The 21,652-nt window shown below is 34.8% G+C and overlaps 2 protein-coding genes across 2 annotated transcripts in view; one reads left to right on the top strand and one right to left on the bottom strand.

Moving 5' to 3' along the window:
- LOC129005762 (sodium/hydrogen exchanger 9B1-like) overlaps positions 1-1,645 on the bottom strand; it is a 29,537-nt gene extending 27,892 nt beyond the window's left edge. The window contains exon 1 of the mRNA XM_054434763.1: positions 1,409-1,645. Coding sequence (XP_054290738.1) covers positions 1,409-1,427 — 19 coding nt within the window. The 5' untranslated portion in view covers positions 1,428-1,645. The remainder of the gene's footprint in view (positions 1-1,408) is intronic.
- Positions 1,646-2,559: 914 nt separating this feature from the next.
- Positions 2,560-14,534, top strand: LOC129005742 (extracellular signal-regulated kinase 2-like). Its single transcript, XM_054434733.1, has 10 exons — positions 2,560-2,846; positions 4,368-4,587; positions 5,233-5,363; positions 6,422-6,597; positions 7,372-7,511; positions 8,016-8,208; positions 9,809-9,967; positions 10,968-11,101; positions 13,523-13,653; positions 14,060-14,534. Exons 1-10 carry the CDS (start codon positions 2,772-2,774, stop codon positions 14,240-14,242), a joined length of 1,542 nt encoding a protein of 513 aa, XP_054290708.1. The 5' UTR covers positions 2,560-2,771; the 3' UTR covers positions 14,243-14,534.
- The last annotated feature ends 7,118 nt before the right edge of the window (positions 14,535-21,652 follow it).

Raw genomic sequence — 21,652 nt, 5'->3', positions numbered from 1 at the left:
TACATAATCGAATTTCACCAGAAATAGCTTTCTCCAGGGGCCCTAAACTCCCCTCTTTAATTGAATAGTTTGTAAAGCCCCGTCTTATTGCACGTCTTAATCTTACAGGGGCCCCCTGGTACTAAATTAAATAGGCCTTTTAATTCATCTAGGTGAAATATTTTGTGAGATGGTGATTATCTATCATTCAGTGGTTTTTGCCTTAGTAGATGACGAATGAAATTTAAACATATCTTAGCAGAGGTTGTAGAAACATATTTTTGTTCAAAAATTCCATAGAGCCCAGTAGAGTATTTGGACCCATTAGCATCCAAGCCCACTCAACTCCTGCCCCTCCCTCCCCTTTTGGCGCAACTGAATATTCTATTTTAGAAAAATTTAAAGCAAAATTGGGGTCGAACAATCACCGTTTGTATAAGAACCGCAGCTGGAATTTGTATGATGCTTAGGCACATATAACTTACTGTATGTTGGGTCTAGTTGAACATATTTTCAATCAAATCTGCTCAATTATAATATTCAAGTTAATAATTTAGGTTGGTCCAAAACCTTCAAAATGACAGTTCATTCAAAGACTGTATTCAGAAATGCCACAATTTTTGTTAGATCTTACTAATATTATAAATCTGAAAGTTTGTGAGTTTGTGTGTATGTTTGTGTGTGTGTTTGTGTGTGTGTTTGTGTGTGTGTTGCTCAATCACACATAAACTACTGGACGGATTGGGCTGAAATTTGGCATGATGATAGCTCACATTCCCGATTAACATTAAAGCATATTCTTATCTCAAAAACCCTTTCGGGCTCCGCCCCAGTGGCTCTGTAGTTCCCCATGTTAATCTTATGATTTTTCAAATTTAAAAGGAATTAATGAATCTTAACAGCTGTTTCAATTAAACAAGTTGGTTCTGTTCTATGATGTTCAATAGCATAAAAGTTCCAAGGATTACCAACAGGGTGCAGCACTATTATTTTTTTTTAATTTATGACAACAGCTAATTTCCAACCAAAAGGTGAGTGAGCGTAGCGAACGAACTTCAACCTGGAGGCGAGTTAGCGTAGCGAACGAGCTAACCTGAAGGCAAGTGAGCGCAGCGAACGAGCTCCAACCTAAAGGTGAGTGAGCGTAGCGAACGAACTTCAACCAGGACGTGAATGAGCCATGCGAATACTTATGAAGCTAAACGGGGCGAAGCCCGCGGGTACAGCTAGTAGGTACATAAAGTTAAAACAAATCTTATTATCAAATTCATACTTACTAGATTAGGCCTAAATTGTGTTTATATTAGTCACATCACAAACAATAATGTGATCATTGTAAACATCGGCAAACAAAACATTCCACTTTCCTGTCTTCTCAGGTGTAGGGTTGAAAGTTCAAAAAACATCAAATTGCATGCACTTGACTTACTCCCAGCGAATCTAGACATATTCCCAAGGTGTTTTAAATAGTCTCATAAAAGTTCAAATAAGTTTAAACATCATTTTCCGTCCATTCTCACGACCAAGTACAAAAGGTTGAAAGAAAAACACATTTATTACACAACCGCATGTCACATCACAACCACAGCCGATAAGTTAGGATATGTGCTGAAATGAGACTTGGAATGTAAAGTGCAATCATCTGCCAAAATTTGGCGCCCTGAAACGTCACCTTGAAACACAGCAATCGCTTCTCGCTTCTGCGCAAAGAAGACAGAAGTAGAAGTTGTAGTTGGCACTAACTTGGCAGAGTGAGAGTAGCTTGGCTTATAGTGACGTCACAGCCAAGAATCTAGATTGTCATAATTTTAAACAACATTGTGGGTTGAAAAAAGGGCTTATGATCATATCTATCTATCTATCTATCTATATATTAATAGGCAAGCATGTTTCTTTAAAACCTTTTTTCTCAGCTTGTGTGCATCGTGGGGTAAATCTGCGCATACCGTTAGAAAGCAATTTTCCTGTAGGTGTGCAGAATCCCTTTATAAATTTAAATAGGCTCAAAGATAAGCACAAAAAATGAGATTGAAAATTTGAAAAAATTAACATGGATTTTATGCGTTGCCATGCTGGTGACGAAATAACAACAAAATATAAACAGAAAATCAAAACAAATGGAAGAAACTCCAATCACATGTTTTATTTACAGTGTGGGGTGAAAATAGAGAAGTGAGTACCGGTACATTACATATTTTTGGTCGAGTTTCGACCACTGGACGACCTCTCGTAAATATTAATCTTTACTTTCTGTCACAAAAACTGAATGTTATGGAGGATTTTGAATTGAATGCAAAAAGAAAGTCCATTGCAATTGCAATGCAAATCATTCTTAATCTCACGTGAATTGAATAATTTTGAATACAGTCTGTCCTGTCAAGCTCAGGCTTTGGCTTTGTCAGCTGGTTAAAAAACAGCTGATTGTCTGTTTCCATCCAATGTGATTGGTCAATACAGACAGATGATTTAAATGTCTACTGGTTGGCATGGCAACTAGATCTAGATGTGAAGTACAAACTAACCAAACAAGTTTATTGTTTATGTTAGTTATATACATTTTATTTTAACTACTTTCGATTCTTGGTGTTTTTTTTAAGTGGAGTTCAAAATTAAATTCAGTGACTAACCATGCATGAATTCCCTCAATCGCAAAGTTTGTACAGCATTTATTGAGAAAATTGTATAATTATCAACCTAGGGTGTTTACTGCAAGAAGAATTTCTAAATCGTTGTGTAATGTCTAGTGTTTTGAAAAATATATTTAAAATTAATTATCTTTCACAGCTTGAATAATGCACAGTTCATTGAAAGAAATAGACGATCATATAATTCAAAAGTATGACTTCAAGAAAAGAATCGGAAAAGGGGTAAGGTAGAGCTTTTTGCCTAACGTTTTCATCTGTAAATATAGGTATTTAGAAATGAGTAGGCCTACATTAAGAAATCAAATCCTCATTGAAATTCTGAATCTCTCATAGACCTTTTCTTCCTGAGTGTAATTGATTCCAGTATTTACTTACAATTTTTACATGTGCGTTAAGTTAGGCCTAAGTAATATTTAAGTTTGATTTAGCGCCACGGCCTTCAGGTCCAAGTCAGTCGTGGGCTTGAATCCTGGTACCTCCCACTACTTTTGATAGTACAGTTTACCCTTGTACCGCACCGGCCTACCCCTCTTGGATAAGTTCCACGCACAAGCCTTATGGCCCATCGATGGCCAAATGAAAGGCCATACAAATCAGTACAAAACCTAGCCACCAACCTAGCCTAGGATACCTATTTTAATGGACTCGTTGAATCTAGACATTTTCAATAATATTGCTGCCTTTAGGCCTTGTCCATAACTAATGTGACATATCCATGATTTAGGCCTAACATATTAATTATAAAGAATAGGCTAAGTGAAAAAAATGGAAATAGTTCAAATTTATTATTTGACAAGAAACAGTAATTCGAGAATGATGTTTAAAATGTTTCTGTCACTTCAAACCTCTTTGGTTTCCTAAGTCTTATAACAAACTTCACAAAAAATTGTATTGGTTTTTTTATTACAAAAATCCCTCACTCGTACTGAATTATTAAAGGTAAAAATCATCTAAAAAAATTAATTCCGATGACATGGAATTAATGAAATAAACTTTAAAGTTTAATAGGCCTACATGGAGAAAAGCAGCACAACCTCTTCAGTTTGTAATGAAAATTAAATTTAAATCTCTTTTTACATTTCTTAAATTAACTACGGTATTAATTTACTTCACCCACCAAGTGGCTCTTAATTTTAAAAACAACTAATTTACTCCCAAATAAATAGGCCTACGGTACCGGTAGTTTTTTTCATACATTTACCTACATAGGTAACATAAAATCTGAAAAAAAATATTGAGACTCTGAAAAAGAGTTTTGAAACAAATAGGCTACTTTAACTTAATCCCAAAAAATGAATTAAAGCGACAAAATACAAATTTAAATAACTTACTCTGAAACAAGTCAAAATTTTAATTGTAAAATTACTTAACTGTAAGTCTTGGAAAATTTTCCTCCCATGAGACAAACTGCAAGGAACAAAGATGTAGTAACAGAAAAATACCCTACCTCTACCCATGAATATAGGCCTACATGGTTTCATGTTAGAGCTAGACCCATTTTCAGACAGTTAGTGACTGTTAGCACATTTTTTATTTTGCCATCCCAAGGGTGTTCTATTTTTGCTGAACCGCTATCTAGCAATTATAGGCTACCTGTAAGTCTTACATCAAATTCTAAAAGTATGTCTGTCTGATGGTTAAAATACTGTCATTGAAAAAAATTACAAAAAATTCAACTGTCAAATTCATTAGCCATTAACAACTAAGTTACTGTGTAATACAATGCAAGTGTCTGTTTTTCAGGCTTATGGAATCGTTTGGAAAGCAATTGACAAAAAATCTAAAGAAGCTGTTGCTGTTAAAAAAATCTTTGATGCGTTCAGAAATCCGACAGATGCTCAACGGACTTTCAGGGAGATTATGTTCCTGCAGGAGTTCAGCAGTCACCCTAACATCATTAAGCTGCATAACGTTCATAGAGCTTTGAACAATAAGGATATATACCTGATCTTTGAGTATATGGGTAAGTTTGACTGATTGGTAGGCCTACTACAGTAGAATCCCTCGGTTAGTTCTTTGTCAGTCAGTCAAAATTGAGCAGCAGGTAAATTAATAACTTTGTGCCTCATATAAATATTGATGTGGCTAAACAAAACTGGTATTAGTCAGCAACTAAGATACAAAGGAGACATTTCTGAAATATTCTCTTTTAAAACCAAAAATGGATCCATTCTATAAGTAGTGATATGTAGAGAGACTGATCCAGCTTACCCTGCAGTGCCAGAACCAGGGCACTTGCGAACCTAGGCCAAATTAACTAGGAGAGAGGGGCCCCTGCCTGATGGATGGAACTTTCCGATAGTTGGATCACAGTAAAATCATGAACATCTCTTGCAATCACAAGGACACCATTATCATCACCCCCAATCGCGGCAAATTATTAATCTAAAAAGTTTTTCTTCTGAAGAAATTGTTTTTGTACAATACGCTGCAGCCTATTCGGTGTGAATCTGAGCTTAACCAAAGTGTAGTTGCAAGCGTTTGTCAGTTTGGCTAACAATGTTCTACTGTGTACACAACGTTTAAGGAATTTTTATGTAGTTTTGCAGTTTAGTATACAGAGTTTTTGTTGTTACTCTACTTGTCTCAACCATGTTTTTATTTGTAGAGACTGATCTTCACAACATAATTGAGAAGGGGAACATTCTGAAAGACATTCACCGTCGCTACATTGTCTACCAACTGCTCAAAGCAATCAAGTACATTCATTCTGGCAATGTGATTCACAGGGATCTCAAGGTATATTAACCCTTCATATTAGTGTTTGATTTTAAAACACGATCAGTGACACAGAGATTTTATACATATATCAATACAAAAATGTATTAAAACCATATAACAATGAAATTGTACATTAAATCAATAAACACTCTTACTTTACATATTTATTTATGAAAATATTTGGCAAAGGAAAACAACACCATCGGTGACACACACAGAGCTACACTCCGAAAATCCACCATGCATGGATTTCATGCCAGTGGACAGAAGTAGGAGGTAGAGAGGCTAGACATTTTAAGGAAATAGTTCCTCAGTCAAAACAATATCTTCCAACAATTTTGTGGACAGAAGACCAGCAAAGTCGAGGTAGCGAGATCTGGGGGGAGTGTTTTTTTCAAGGCAAAGTACCACCTTGAGTACCAAGAGCCACATCAGTAAATAAGTGCAATAGTGTAAAAGGTCCTTCACATTGTTTTAGAAATTTAATTGTTTTAAACAATGTTACCTTAGACCTTAGATTCAAAGATTTTTTGTTGGAAAGATTAAACAACATGTTTATCTCAGTGACAAAAATAGGGTAGCAAAGCATGCTGCGAACAAATAAACCCAAGAACATTGAATTTTAGAACAATTAGCCCCTACTTCAGTTGAGTAGAGTCTGAAGACAACAAGAACCAAAAGACTCTACATTTTAAGAAGCTTACCTTACACATGCAGCCACTAAAACCTAAAAGGTTTTTGTCCTCGACGACAGCTGCTCGCCATCATCTCGGTCTTGCATGACGTCTGATTTCCTCTAGATGTCCTTCTGCACCTTAGGATCATTCCACCGTAATCTTGGTCTCCCCAATGGTCCTATTTTCGTCTCTTAAGAAATGTGTAAAATAGTTTCGTGCTGGATCCTAGGGTGCTAGAATGTGAAGGCGAGGCAAAATAAGAAAAAAACTATTTTTGTCACTAAGGTAAGCCTGCTCAACATACTTACCGTAACTCAAATTCTTCCAAACTAAGCCTAAGGATATCTTTACAAAATTACTTACCTTGGATTCATCAATGTTGTGCTTTGTCCTCACTAGCCGTCTAACATCCTGCTGAATAGCCATTGCCACTGCAAGGTAGCTGACTTTGGCTTGGCGAGGTCAGTTTTGCAACTCAGCAGCCACGCAGGACAGATCCCCGTGGACCCTTCACTGACCGACTACGTAGCTACCAGATGGTACCGCGCACCAGAGATACTGGTAGCTGCTAAGAGGTGATTAGTCTTATTGTTTAAGTGTTGTATCTTTATAATTATTTTTAGCTCCAGGACCACGTGATATAACCAACAATGGCTAAAACATACCTTGTCAAAAGATTCTCAGTATGTGAACTTATCGTAGATTGTTTGCAACATATAATTTTATGGTTTAAAAAGTTCTGTCATTGTCAGACCAGATGTACTACCTAAGGCTCTTTGTGTTACTTGTAAACCATGATTGTGTGTTATAACTGTTTCTGACGACACCTCAGTATATCCTTTTGGAGCCTGGCGATAACAGAGTTTTGAATTATTGTAAAATATCTGTGAAAATGATCTAAACGTTTAACATGTTGAGGATTGTTTGACAAGACAAAATACGTTTTAGTCATTATTTGTTGTAGCCGTAGAAATGGACAGACCCAACTCTTCTTTCTGTTGTCAAACGCAAAACCTGCATAGTTTAATTAATTATATATATTAATTATAACTAGAGCTCGTCCAGTGGTCGAATCATAATTTTCCCTAGCAATGCAAAGGCTATCATTGGACACAACTAATTGAACCTATGTTAATTGGTGTAGTTTGACCATCCTCGTTGAGCAGCTTCCTTTGCATCTTATTCCCTCTAGACTCTTGGGGAGAATTACACCCTCTGTAATAGGACAACAACTCCATGTGTACCTGAATTCCTAGAAAAAGTCACATCTTTTAGAGGAGGGAAGTTAAATCTTTCTCAAAAAGCAATTTTAAATATGTCAAATTGAATATTTTATTTTAATCATACAGGTACACCAAAGGAATTGACATGTGGAGTATTGGCTGCATCTTGGCTGAGATGATTCTGGGAAAACCATTGTTTCCGGGCTCGTCTACGGTTAATCAAGTGGAGAAAATCATGGCTACCATCGAACCTCCTTCTCCTAAAGGTACAACGAACTACATACCAAAATATATAAATAAGGCTTAGTTAGTGAGAAAGTTTATATCATAATATTTCAAATAGTTTACTCGTATTGTGATTAATTACATTAAAATCTGGATTTTGTGAATTAGACGATTGAATTACTTTTTGACAATGACTCACACTTAGGTATGTATATTTTAAGCAGAATACAAAAATATAGGGTGAGTGTAAAATAGTGTATGAGCCTTGTATTTGAAAGGTTGCCAGTTTGATTCTGAGACAGTCCAGGATTGTTATGTACTAAAGAACAGCTAGTCCTAGTCAGCAACAAAGCCAAACATGCCATCTTACCTTATTCTACAGACATATTTTACTTTTACTTATGTTCAGGTTGAAATATGGCCATGTGTCCCCATAGGTAATTGTAATAATCAAGATATCCCCAATTCTCAGTTGGCTGACTTACTGTCTTGCATATCTTCCGATGAACGGCACATTTCCACTTTCATTGTTGTCATGTTGGCAGACGTAGAGAGTGTATGTACTGGCTACGGCAGTTCACTGCTGCAGAGGGCACCGCAAGGTCCACGGCTGTCGTTGGAGACTTTGCTGGGCGGATGTCCGTCGGACGCACTTGACCTTGTTCACAGATTGTTAGTGTTCAACCCGACGAGACGTTTGACAGCCGCACAGGCGCTAAGACATCCCTACCTCTCCAGGTTAGTGATAATATCCTAGTGAGCAAAGTTAAATTTGCTGCTTTGATGAAGTATGTAATGGAGTCTCTATTTTAAAATCTACCATTAGAGAATATTCTAAATTTATTCAAGGCACTTTTATAAACCTATAGTTAATCCCCATGGGCCCATACCGATATGAAAATTATCTGGTGAATTTGATTACCTGATACATCATTTCGGTAACCCCAAGTGGAAACTTAGACATTCAAATTTCCCATACTCTCACCCACCATGAGATAGAAGATGACACCATCTTACTCTATTACAGTACTTCAATATGTGCATCAAGTGAGTCGATACGCTTTTCTTTATTGTTGGCTAAAACGTTGTTCTACTTTGATATTCCTTTTTACTTAACAAAGTATATTTAATAAAATAAAGTGAAATGTCATTATACTTATGTTATTAACTTTTATGTGTATTAATATGTCATTATGTCCCTGATTCAACAATGTAACCTGCTTCTAGGGACTGAGCTAAGCTGGAAATTAAGTATCTAAGCTACTTTACATGTTTACCTACGGCACTGAGGATTTGTTGCTGTATTAAGATTCTGTAAAAAATGTCCTAGTTACATCAATATGTTTTTGTCGAACTTGATAACTGTTTCCAAACAAGATATCATATTTTGGTGTTAAAATTATTTTCAAGATATAATTTTACATCATTATAACGTGTATGATTATATAGGTACAAGCTGCTATACCCGTGCTTTGCAACGGGAAGAACATGTGACCTAGAGAGCTATTAAAGTGGTGCTGATGTGTGTTTTAAAATACATACAGCAACTCTATGATATAGTTTGAAAATATAAACTGATTTAAAAGAATAAACTTACTTACTTTCAAACCCCTACTTTTGATGTTACAGATCCCTAAGAATATGACAACATACCTTAGTGTAGCAATAGTATCAATTATTGCTTCATATTGATGCTTTATGAATGACATGTTTTACCATTTTCTTTAATTTTATTCAAGCTTCTTCAAATGTAGATTACTATATAAATAAAAAAATGAAACTTTGAGCAATACTTTACAAAACGTATACAACCTCACTTTAAAACCAAACATAACCCTCCTCAATCTACATAAAGCGTCACAAACATCTTATTCGAGTAAATAAACAAACACCAGTTCATTGTACTGACCAGCTGTTTCATCAACTAAATTAAATTAAATCATGTAAACATTGGAAGCATGCCAGGCGCAGCCCTTTGTAAATCAGCTTGTGGGACCCTGAGGAAATTCGTCCATATCAATACTTTTCGGCAAATCTACACACTCTAAGCTTCATTTTGATGTGCTATATGCCTATATTTTTATTTGGTAAATGGCTTTAACCGTTTACATAAAATTTAGTTGTATCACTTTAATAATATAATAGATACATTTTCTTTTGAACTTTTGACACACCTCTTCAAGTAAGATAAGGTCTTATACGAGGATCTAACGATGGCTAAGAGCCAAAATGTGTGTAATCCAGTCAGGATGAACTAGCGAAAACTGCTAAGTTTTTATTTTTATTTGTATATGCATTGTTTAAGTGTAAGTTAGCTAAAGTGTTACGAATGTTACAGGTTCCATAATGCCAACACCGAGCCGGCCCTTGTCACTTCGATAGTTCCGCTGCTTAGAGATGATATTCAACTGAGTGTGGACGAATACCGCAACAAACTGTATAAAGTAATCTCCAGAGCCGAGCGTAAGCTGAGCAAACCAACCAACAAGGGGGAAAAGTAAGTTATATTGTATATTCTTGGTTTCAAATTTATATACTTGATCTAAATCTATGGTAGTTTCAGTTTGGTCACAGAAAAGGTTAGATGAAGGAAAAGTGCTGGCTTGAGAGAAAAATTTAGGGAAAGAGAAAGTTTTGATGTGAACACAAAAAACTACTAGAAATTGTAATAGTCAATGTAAGGAAAATAAGAAAAACTGGAAGAATAGGAGCCTTATCTAGAGAAACAAGAATGCAGGAGGTTTTCAGCACAGCTACTAAGATTTTAGCTTTAACTTTCATAACCATCTCTGTATGTTCATGATGAAATTTTGTACATTGTTTAATCAGCTACATTACCTATGGAATTTAAAAATACAGATTGCACTAAGAAACTATTCTCTTCATTGGGACATGTTGATGGGTAACTTTCCACATGAACTTGACAAGTTTAGCATGTTGGGTCGCTGTCAATACTACGAGAGTATGGTGATATTATCAGGTAATTGATGTGAAGTTCAGCTAAGGGCTACTTTTTGCGTGATCTTTGGCAAATCCCTCACCACCAAGCAACATCATAGTTGATAATAACCACTGTGGCCTAATATTGCTTGCATCAGTAACTCATGAGAAAATGAATCATCACGCCAGGAAGCTTGGTTGGTGCGTGATGTTAGTGGACCTTAAATGTGGAATGGATTGATCATTACAGTACGTCTGATTAAGTAGTTACTTCCATGTTTAATTTTCAATCCTCAACCTTCCTAGCTATGAAGTGTATTTTTTTCTTTAAGCTAAATATATTTTTGAATTTCAAACTAAAAAAAACATACTTTTACAATCTGCTGCTCTGGGCTGCAGCCCCTTCAGCCACCCCCTACCTCCGCCACTGGAACCTCTCCTACAAATTACTCTCGTGCACTTACTAGATTGTCACTGTGCAATGGCACACTGACAAGCTTATACCAACCAGTGGTATATTTTTGTGATTATTCCATTAGTGACGATTCTACTTACAGTGGACGGAAGCTATCAGAGCCTGTTATCCGAGCGCAGACCAGCCGCCACACACGCAGACCTACGCAGGAAGTAGTAACACAAAAGTCCAGTGCAGCTTTGGCGCCTCGTACCTCCACATCTTCTTCCAATCCCGGTAAACACCTTTTTTTTAAACTTGCGTTGTAAGTTCTGGCATAAATAGTTTAGAACTTTGAGGTTTACTTTCCTCCAATAAATAGTCCAACGATTTAGATTACTCAGTAGCGTACATTTTCCGCTGTGAAGACAACATTTTTAGTCCCAGCCCTAAAAGTATCTGGATTCAGCCCCGGCCTGCAAAACACTACTTTCAATCATCAAATGATGTTTTGAAAACAGCTGATAAGATCGGTGTGGTAGAATAGCACTTTCTAAGAAGAACTAGTGGCTTGTAGGGACATAAGTCCCTAAAAAGCTCAAATGTAAAACAACTTTTTGCGATACCGGTATTTAAACAAACTCAGAATAACATTATCTATGTGTCAGAATAGGCATCCCTACACCATATCTTTTGTGTAAAAACCAGTTTGTTGTTCTTCTTTGTTTGCTTTTGTTGGTGTCATTTTCAATAAATAATTTGAATCACTCCAGTGGTTTAACATTAAAAGGCAGCAAACATATCATTGTTTGTGAATAAATACTGGTTTACTAAGGTAGCTTTGGTTAATGAGGATAAATAAAAGCTTCCCTGTTTGGAATTTTAAAAATTCATTGGAGGTTCGCCTTCAGATGAATTGAAGACGCCTGCAATTTCATCTGCAGTAGGCTTATTATACCTACGACGATCCATATTTATCCTGTCTACAAACCTAAGTTCTAATTCACTGTCACCTTGTACAACCATTTCTTCCGAAGCTCTTTTGTAAATTTGTGCAAATGGATTTTCTAATAGAATTTCAGCTAGTTTTGACAATATTTCAGGTTTTAAGTCACTATTTTCTTGACGCCTTTGACGAATTTCTGTTGCTGTTGATGTGTCAATAATGTACAATTGGCCATACACGGGGTCTTCATCATGTTGAGGCAGCAAATCTGAGATTGAACGATAAATCTGTCCTTGAATTTTGAAACAGTATGGTCCTTTTCCTGGAATATCTTTCTTACTGGCTGAAAAATAAGCAAAAGCCATCGCACTGTTGCATTGTCGAATGAATTTATACAGTTGTGGGCTCACTTCAAACAAACTTTTAAGTTCTACATTAGTTTTTGACTGAGGAAGGTTAATAAGTCCGTTATGGCAACATGTCATAAAATGATTATTCGTTAGTTCTTCTCTAAAATGAAGAGCACTACATTGAATGCACTCTTGGTCCAGTAATCCTGCATCATGGATCTTTACATTTCTCTCGTCTACCATGGGTCTCCTAAAAAGGGGTTGTAACATATCTTGATTAAGTTCGTCATTATCTACTCTTGCTCTCCTACGCGCACTGTCATTCCTATGAACAGTTCCCCGCCTTTGTGGTATTCCCCTGGCGTTCATATTAATTACAGTACTTATAATGAAAAGAATATATATCCAGCAGCCTACATACCAAAACATCTTGAATCCCTGGTGATTTTATAAAAGTATGATCGAATATGATTACGTTGTATATTCACTGCACTAAAAAAATTTACTTACGAAGGAATGCAAATACACCATTTTAGAACCAATAACATTTATAGGTTATTTTAGTTGTATATATTTACACAACCTTAACCTTAAAATGTGTAGAAATATAAAGAAAACAACATCATTTAAAATAAACTTGAACATATGATTTAAAAATAAAAACAAAACAGAAGTTAGATTTAATTTTGACTCTTTGATTATTTATACAGAATATTTATTCTATGTCGTTTATTCCTTTAACACGACAATAACGTAAAGCATGAAAAAATGAAACTTGAGTATATTTTTTAAATATAAACAAAGAATGCAGACGTTTTTCCGACTAATCTTCAATATTTCAGTTTTATTACAGTATACATTTCATAGTTGACTGGCTAAAAGTAAACCAAATGTGTGTATTGATCACTGTTTTCAAATCTGTGGCACAGCTGTTTTAATTTCAAAAGATGTAAACAAATTAAACCCCATGTTGTTTTAATGGGAAAAGTTTTATTCTGTTGCGAATTTATGGTAAAAAAAAGAAAAATGAATAGTTTTCCCTCAAAATTCACGTCAAGACCTTTAAAATAAGACCCCTCCCATCCTTCTACGGCCATCCAGTCACTCACAACTTCTTTACAAAAATTTGACTTACGGAATTATATATATAGATAATGTTGCCATAAAAATTGTGTGAGTAGCTTGATAAGTAATGGATATACCTACGTTCATAATGAGGTTTTTTAGAGTTGAACAGTAATATCACAAACATACCAGTGGCACAATTAATATGTTTTGGTTGTTATCAAATTCCTTCATTGATGTCCCAGTTCTAACAAAGCTGTTAGGAAAAGGTGAGGTTTTATTAGGGTAAAATTTGTATGGTAGGAATATACCGCTGGGTTTGTCATCTGTAAAGGCTATGTAGATTATTATGTGCAGTACGCTCGACGTTGGCTCGTCGCAGTTCTACTGGTTCCCAGTACAGCCACCAGGGGAGCCATCAGTCCCATCATGACACTGTCACACTCACCACCATCAAAGAGACTGTTCCTTTGCAACGCTCCCAGCCGGTGAGTAGAGTTTACTCTATGTTGGTAACAAATTTCATAATATTGGTGAAAACTATGATTTCTTGGTCAAATCAAGCCAAAACCCATAAATCTGAATCAATCAAATACTGTAAAACCAATACTAATCTTTAAATGAAGATTTTCCTCTTATCGATAAGGAAAGATAATGATAGCGAGTGACAGGGTGTCCCAGAGGATGATGTTTGAAACAAGAATTTAACCTGAACTAAATCTTTTGAGCATATGAAGAGTTCTTGCACATCAGTACGGGAAACACACGGCGATAAATAAACAGAATGTAGAAATGTAATTGGTACCATACTCTAATGGCAATCACATTGGTTTTGGTACCAAAATTACTACCAACTTTGGTGAATAAAATTATAACTAATTGTTGAACTTACAGGTTATAATAAACAAGGGTATGAGGATCTCGCAGAAACCAAAACCAACTCCGGGATTTAGCGGCTACATGAGACGGGTCTCTCACAAGGAGCCGGCCAGCTCACAGTACACCAGCTACGACCAGAAGTACGGCTACATCACTGCCACCGAACTGCAGCAGATCTGTCATAGGGTCCAGTGGTAGTCACTATCAATAGATAACTTTTGGAATTTTCTAGCGATTTTCAGTAGGTCTATTATAGGATTTTAGTAATTTTAATTAGTTGTGATTTCACAAATTGCTCATTACTCCGGCTGACCAAAGCGTTCAAAGTCTGATGTATTGCCTTCAGGTTTTTATCGACTTTTTATCCGTCAAAATTAGATGAAAACCTAGTATAGTTATAGTTGGAAAATCAAAGTGTAGATTATGTAAAATATCGAAAAATCAAAAAAAATCCTTTATACATTACAAAGACCAATAAAATATTTATGGACCTGACATTTTTATAGTATTTTTGCGTAGTTTGTTTTTCTAGTTAGGAACAATCTAGTCACATCTAGTCCCTAGGAGTAAGTTTGGAAACTCTCTGATATTTTATAGCTCATCAATCCCAGTAAAGGGTTTTTATACACTTTTACGGCTGATTCTACACTTTTCTCAGGCATTGAACAATTTAGGATTCAGAGAGTTAAATGACTAAAAATAAGGACATTTAGTGTGTTTTTTTTTAGATTTGTTAATACACGTTACTATAATTCCTTCACCTCAATGATTGAACGGTCAGAATAAAGTACAACTTTTAAAATTCTATAATGTTCAATACTTTATTAAATAAAGGTAATATGTTGTAGGTGTAGAATTTTTGGATACAGTAGTTCTGATAGAAAACTGACAACGGCTATAACAAAAATTAGTTATTTTATTTTAAAATTTTGGTGCTACACAAAATACATTCAGGGATTATTCATGATCAATTTTTCTAGCTTTTGTTTTAATTATTTGTGACTTTCATTTTTTATGGTCTTTCATATAAACATAGATTTGACAATTTTTTATATATTATATATTTAAATCTGTAAAAGTGAACCAAGCTATTTTTTTTTAAGTGTTTGTTTACTACAGGAAACTCCCTCTTATCCGGACTCCTCGGGACCGAGGCCCGTCCAGATAACGGGTTTTCCGGTTAAACCAACGTCACCCGTTTAAATGCATACTGTATACAGTATTTGACTTAGGAGAGCATTGTATTTAGACACGTGATCACTGGTCTCAAATCTTTCCCAAGAAAACAGTCGTTGCAGTATCGCCCACTTCCTGCCGATCTAGTCCGGTTAAACCGATGTGCTGATAAAAATTGTCCGGTTTAAGAGATGTAATTTCCGCCAAGTGTAGTCCGGTTAAACCGATGTCCGGTTAAAAGGTGTTTGGATAAGAGGGAGTATACTTTATTTGCATTTCAATTAAGCACGTTTCTTTGTATAGCAGAACCAAATATTAATTTCTGTATGAGGTTATTCTTTTATATATTAGATATTAACTACTTAAAGTACTTATTCATTAGGTTACATTATAGTTATTCAGTCTATGATTCAACTAGTTATTTTAAGTGTATTAATTGGTAAATTGTCTACCTCGTAATCTAGGCTGGATTATCAACAAAATAATTATTTTCATCAGTATTGTATTCATACGGAGTAGAAATTTAATTTAGTTTATACAGGATAGTTATACATTTTACCCTAGAGATGCTCAGTTTTTGTTGTAGTAGATTTTATGTTCAAGTAGTCACTGAAATTTAAAATTAAAACTATACATACAATGAAGACAGTTTGTTTTTTTCTTAATCCTCAGTTTTAATCTCAATTCAATAAGCAAGAACAATCCCTGGAAGTAAAAAATAACAATCTGATTAAATGTTATATTCCCAAACACAAATGAGCCTATGAACTATGAGTACAGGAAAACTTTTATGTTCGTGATGAAAAATAATTGTGGAGAGTGCTGCATAACCTTCAAGTCACATTTTGAGGGGAAGGCCTTTTGAAGGACCACTTTTGTCCGTGTATTATTATTGACTAGTGACAACATCGACCAGCTGTTATCTATATTCAATAAAAACAGCTGAAAGTTATATATAAGGCATGTGCTGAAGACAGTCAAGTTTAGAACTACTGTAGGGCCTTGGGTACTATACGAGTGGCAACCTGCAAGCGACGCGTAAGTGGCGGTGGTGGCTACGATACAAGCGTAACTTTTGTAACACTCATCAAATTTCTCCTGTTGTAATCAGTTTAGTCGAAGATGGCAAACTGTGATGACCCACAAGATGTATTGCAACTATTGTTGTTATCTGACAATTCTCTTTTAGAGAAGCACTTAGTTTTTAGAAGTCAGAGGCGTCGGAGCCGATGGGGGAACATCCAAACAACCAGAGGAGAGGAGAGTTTGGGGAAAACCACCATCTAATTTTAGAATCACTCAACTTCACCTCTGTCTTCTTCAGTTTTGCTGGAGGCTCATACGTTTGCTACTGCTTCTCTGACTTTGTTGGCTGAACTGAAGCATGACTCATCTAAGAGGCGAGCGGCGTTTTCGCAAAAACCGGTTTGGACCTGGATCCATGAGCGACGTCGCTTACTGCCGCTCATGAAGATGTATCGTTGCTAGCCTCAACAAATTTACATGTAATTAGACCCGATGCTAGAGGCCGCTCATATCGTTCGTGGCGTTTAGTGCATTTGGGCTTTTAGTTCACCAGTGCCAAATCCTAAGCAAGTAAGTTGATAGTGCAGCAACTTACCAAAGACATTTGGTATGTTTAATCAATGTTGTCTGGTCCCAAGATTTGACTTTTGTGGATTACAACAAAATCTCAGGGTAATCTATCAAAAATATATTACTATCTTTTTGTTTTTATAATGAATATAGGCCTATATATTTTCAAACAAATAGATTTTTTAATTTAAATACCAAATATTTCAACTAATAATTGTGATCATTAAGATAAATATCTTTGTTTAACTTTTTATCGTTGTATTTACTCAAAAATAATATGAAGGCCTACATGCACATGTGAAATAACTGTGCTCAGATTTAGGTGACAAGATTATTCTGGTTTTATATACACCAGTGGCATTTTTTACTTTTTTTCAAGGGACCGATCCAAACCCTCTGGTATTTTACCCAATAAAGGTAAATTATAAAATTTGCAATAAATTAAATACTTTTTTCTCATATAGACTGTACAAAATTGCAAAACAACAAAGGATAATAAAGATACAGTGTTTAATTTAATTAGTCTCAAATGTTTTATTTGGCCATAATTGTCTGCATTGATGACAATCGTTTAGTGTTACAGTTGTGGGTGGGTAAATGTGTACAGTGAATTGTTAATTTTTGGATATTGATAGCTGATTACGACTAAATTAATTCCGTGACACAACTTTTAGTTTATACTGAATCTTCTGCCCAGTCCAGACCACTGTTTCCCTTAGTTTTACAAGGTACAAATCAGTTTCATCTTGAGTAAAAGAATACTTCTATGCAGCTCAGAGCTTTCTTGGAAATTACGACACTCTGTAGTAGCAATTACCAAATTATTATATTGTAAATACAGTGTAACCTTTTCTTCATTCATTGAAATCAACAAATAACACTCTGATGCATTTTAAAACTGTACAAAGGTGTTGGCTCATACACGGAATGTCCAACCATTTAGCTGTTGGCTGGTAGTGAACAAGTTTTACTTGCAACCAGTGTTGCGTACCAACCTAAATACATCTCCATAACGCAGAGTGCTTTAGTGATTGGACGTTTGTAGATGAGAAAGTGAACACAAATATATGGTCAATGGGCACTAAATATTATTAAAATTTGTTTTCAATTTGAACACCTACACACAATCCATGGCTACTACAAACGGTTGCCTAAGACTTGAGTATAACATCATCCGCCGACCCAGACGGTGCTGCTTTCAAGCATACAGATGCAACCAGTCAGATGTGTGCTTTTGTGTAAGTTCTGAGTGATGAAGTAATTTACTTTTCTTTTATTCAACTAAAGTGATTAAAATGCCCGATGAGCAATATGCTGTATCAGTATGTAACAACAGCTAGATAAATATGTAACAAGTGAGAGAGGCAGGATAGCGATTGTCACGCCTGTTAGGTATTGTATCTAAACGTCATCCTCAAAACCTCTTCGCTTATTTTCCTTCCCCAGTATTTTTCAGATATCCTTATCCTAATTTCTGTTACGCTTGCAGTATCATTTTGCTTGAAAAATAGTTTGACAGATGGAAATGCACCCAGCTTAAAGAACGGGGCTAAATTTAACAGCTAATCTTTTAAATCGTGTTAGTAATCACTAACAGTAAAATAATCAGAACAAATTATACTTTCTGGTTATATACATTTTTAAGAGATTACAGCAAACCGCTCACCAGGCATTTAAATCACTCTTGTTGACCTAAAATTAAAATTACACTCGAGAAAAGCTAATTACTCCATCTCACAAACTTACGCAAAAACAAACAAAATTCTGACAGGTGACAGATGTTTACAATAAAAGCAGCTCTGTTCAGGGTTCTGCTGGTGACATCATACTCCCGTCTTAGGCAACTTCATTTATAGGCCTTACATACAATCCATTACAGAAATATTATCATAGGAGTACTGATACAAGAAATTCTATCCTTAGGTATTGGACAAAATAAGTTGATGGCTGCTAGTATTATTTGTCAATTCTACACCTTCAAAAATTATCGTGTGTAAGCCCCCTAAGTAACTTAATTTCATACTTCACATTACAACAAAGAAAACAAAGGTATCTGCTTTTTTATATGACAAAATAGAACAACTCCAATTTTTAAGTGTACATTTAAATAAATGAATAATATAAATATCCTTTGGCTATTTAAGGAACATCAGAACCCAAACTAATGATTATCGAGAAAACCTGAAATTATAATTAAACTTGTTCACCTAGGATAATACAGCATTTCACAAAACCCATTCAAAAAGGGAAAAATGGATATTGAACTTAAAATAGTTGAAGGCTGGTAACTATCTTAACCATAGTTATTAAGCGATTCACCATAAACCTATAGAGGTTTGTCTATTCAAACACCAATAAATTTTACAAATAATAATAAACGAGTTATTAGTGCAGTTGGATAAATGGACGCTCTCTTACAGAGGAAACAGTGGTTATGTGTGGGACGACCTGAAAGCTTTTCAGCCTCTTAACACTACCTTAACTAATCTATACCTTATGGCTACACTTAAGTATTTATATATTTTGTATTTTACAATATGTATTTAACAAGTCATCAGGTACAGAATGGTGAAACAGACTTCATGTAAGGCACTGCTCGAATAAGGGTAATGTGGATTCCAACTTCTGACAACACTTTTGCAATTTTTATGAACTTAATTGGGAATTGCTTTTTTTATATTGGTTTCAGAAATAAAAACTCACTTTTATTGATTAGTTTTGCAACAAAAACTAGCATAAATTAGATGATAAAAGATTTAATTGATGTCTCTACTTCCAATATTTTGATTGATAATAAGAAAGTGTAAAAATGTAACCAGTTGCTTTTGTAACATATTATTATGTGAAGAGTAGCTAGAGGCTTGAAGTGGAATCCACATTGCCCTCGTAACAAAATAATCACGAGTTAAAACTTACAAGGTGGTAACTAAGTCGTTCTAGTATTATATACAAAATGTTTTCTTCTATTGGTAGGGTTCTTTGAACAAATAACATAAAAAATATCTGCAATTTTTCTGTAAAGATATAAAAACTCAATTATTAACTGTTCTTAACCTATTGTATCACAGATCTGAATCGGCCGTGGTGCATCTGTTGTCAAACATATTTATGAGAACCATTGGAATTTTATTCTGAAAATATTGCATTGCTTATTGATTGCTAAAATATTCACCTAAAGCTGACTCAATGCAATATTCTGGATCAAATGAAAATTGTAAATATATAAGGGTTAAGAGCTGTATCAATTCAGGATCCTTAAAAAGGAATTAATATAAAACTGGATTTAAAGAGACTCGTTTTTACAAATCTGATCATGATCCTTAATTTGCTCCTCCAAAAAAAGGTCAACCAAACTCTTAAATATAATGCGCACAAAACAGTATAACTAAAATTAAAAAATGACCAACAAAAACACCACAAACCGTGATCTTACTGACTAATATTAAACCTAAATAATGATTTAGGCGTACAACATAGAAATATACACCATCTTATATCGTTAAAGATAACAAGGCTGTTGATGAGGGCAGAGCAGAAGCACCGTCAACGAGGCACTTGGTGAATAATGTAATACTATTGAAACATTGTAAACATTCTAGTAAATCTGTCTTAAGTAGTTTAGAACGAATATTTCATAGAAAAGGTAACATTTTAAAAATACATATAACATTTATATAAAAGCGAATATTAGTAATTAATTATAAATACAACATGATAAAGCTTGGTTAAACCTTTGAAAACGTAAAGGTAACAAACAGTTACAAATAACAATACATGGAATTAACGGTAAGGAAAGACTACACAAGATTGCGTGTACGACTTCATCAACAGCGGCACAATTTTGATTTCCTGCTACAAACAAGAGTCGAGGCGAGAAGAGAACCGAGAACTGATTTGGTACGGATTCGATTGTCGTTTCTCCTCCTCCGATAGTAACAAAGGCCCTTGGCCGACGTCGTAGGAACATCAACCTTATCCAAAATAAATAACACGCTCGAAACAAAAACCTTGCATCCGACTTAAGTCTTAAATATATGAGGTAGATGTACTGTAAAATACGTTTACAACTAAATAACCTAATGGAAAGTCCTACGCTACAATGGAATCTATATTTGCGGATCTGCAGAAGGTGTCATGGCGGCTAAGCCGGGAATGTGTCGGTAACTGACGTCCATCCAACCAGAAACTTTATAACCAGATCCAGAGTTTCAATTAGAATTACAGTTATGGAGTAATTTACAACAGTTTGAAACATAATATTGCATACTTAAGATTAATTTACAAACAAATGTAACTTAATACATTAAATTAGTAAAATAATACCAACAAATAGAACACAGTGTAATTCAATATAACATATAGCAATCAAACTACCACTTTGGTGTAAGACAGATAAAAGAAATAAATGAGAGTTCATGATTCTATTTGTGGATTTTTTTAAATCGAGAATCAAGACAAACTATATGTTAAAATCAATCTATGGAGAGATATAACACAAATCTTGGTAAACTATCAAACATTAAACTTCACCAATTGGTAGCTATGTAATGATAATTTTTTACTTTAAATGAAGTTCTGTACTTCTCTATAAAAATTAACAAGTCATGATGATAACACTTTTCTGGTAACTTAACACAAAACATAACACAAATTATACACAACAACAATTTTTATATCTTTATACTTTAGTTTTACTAAATGAATTAAAAAAATGAAAATTCTTGCACAAAGTTAGTAAGTCTTTGAAAACAAAATGTTTTACAATAATTACATTATGTAAAAACTACAACCACTCTTAAATTTCTAAAAGATTAAAGACTTTAGATTTATATTATC

This window comes from Macrosteles quadrilineatus, unplaced genomic scaffold (genome assembly GCF_028750875.1).
Source record: "Macrosteles quadrilineatus isolate MER2022 unplaced genomic scaffold, UCM_ALF_1.0 Scaffold_32__1_contigs__length_1466915, whole genome shotgun sequence".
Taxonomy (NCBI): Eukaryota; Metazoa; Arthropoda; class Insecta; order Hemiptera; family Cicadellidae; genus Macrosteles; species Macrosteles quadrilineatus.
The sequence above is the reverse complement of the archived record's forward strand: the minus strand, read 5'-3'. Positions and strand labels throughout refer to the sequence as shown.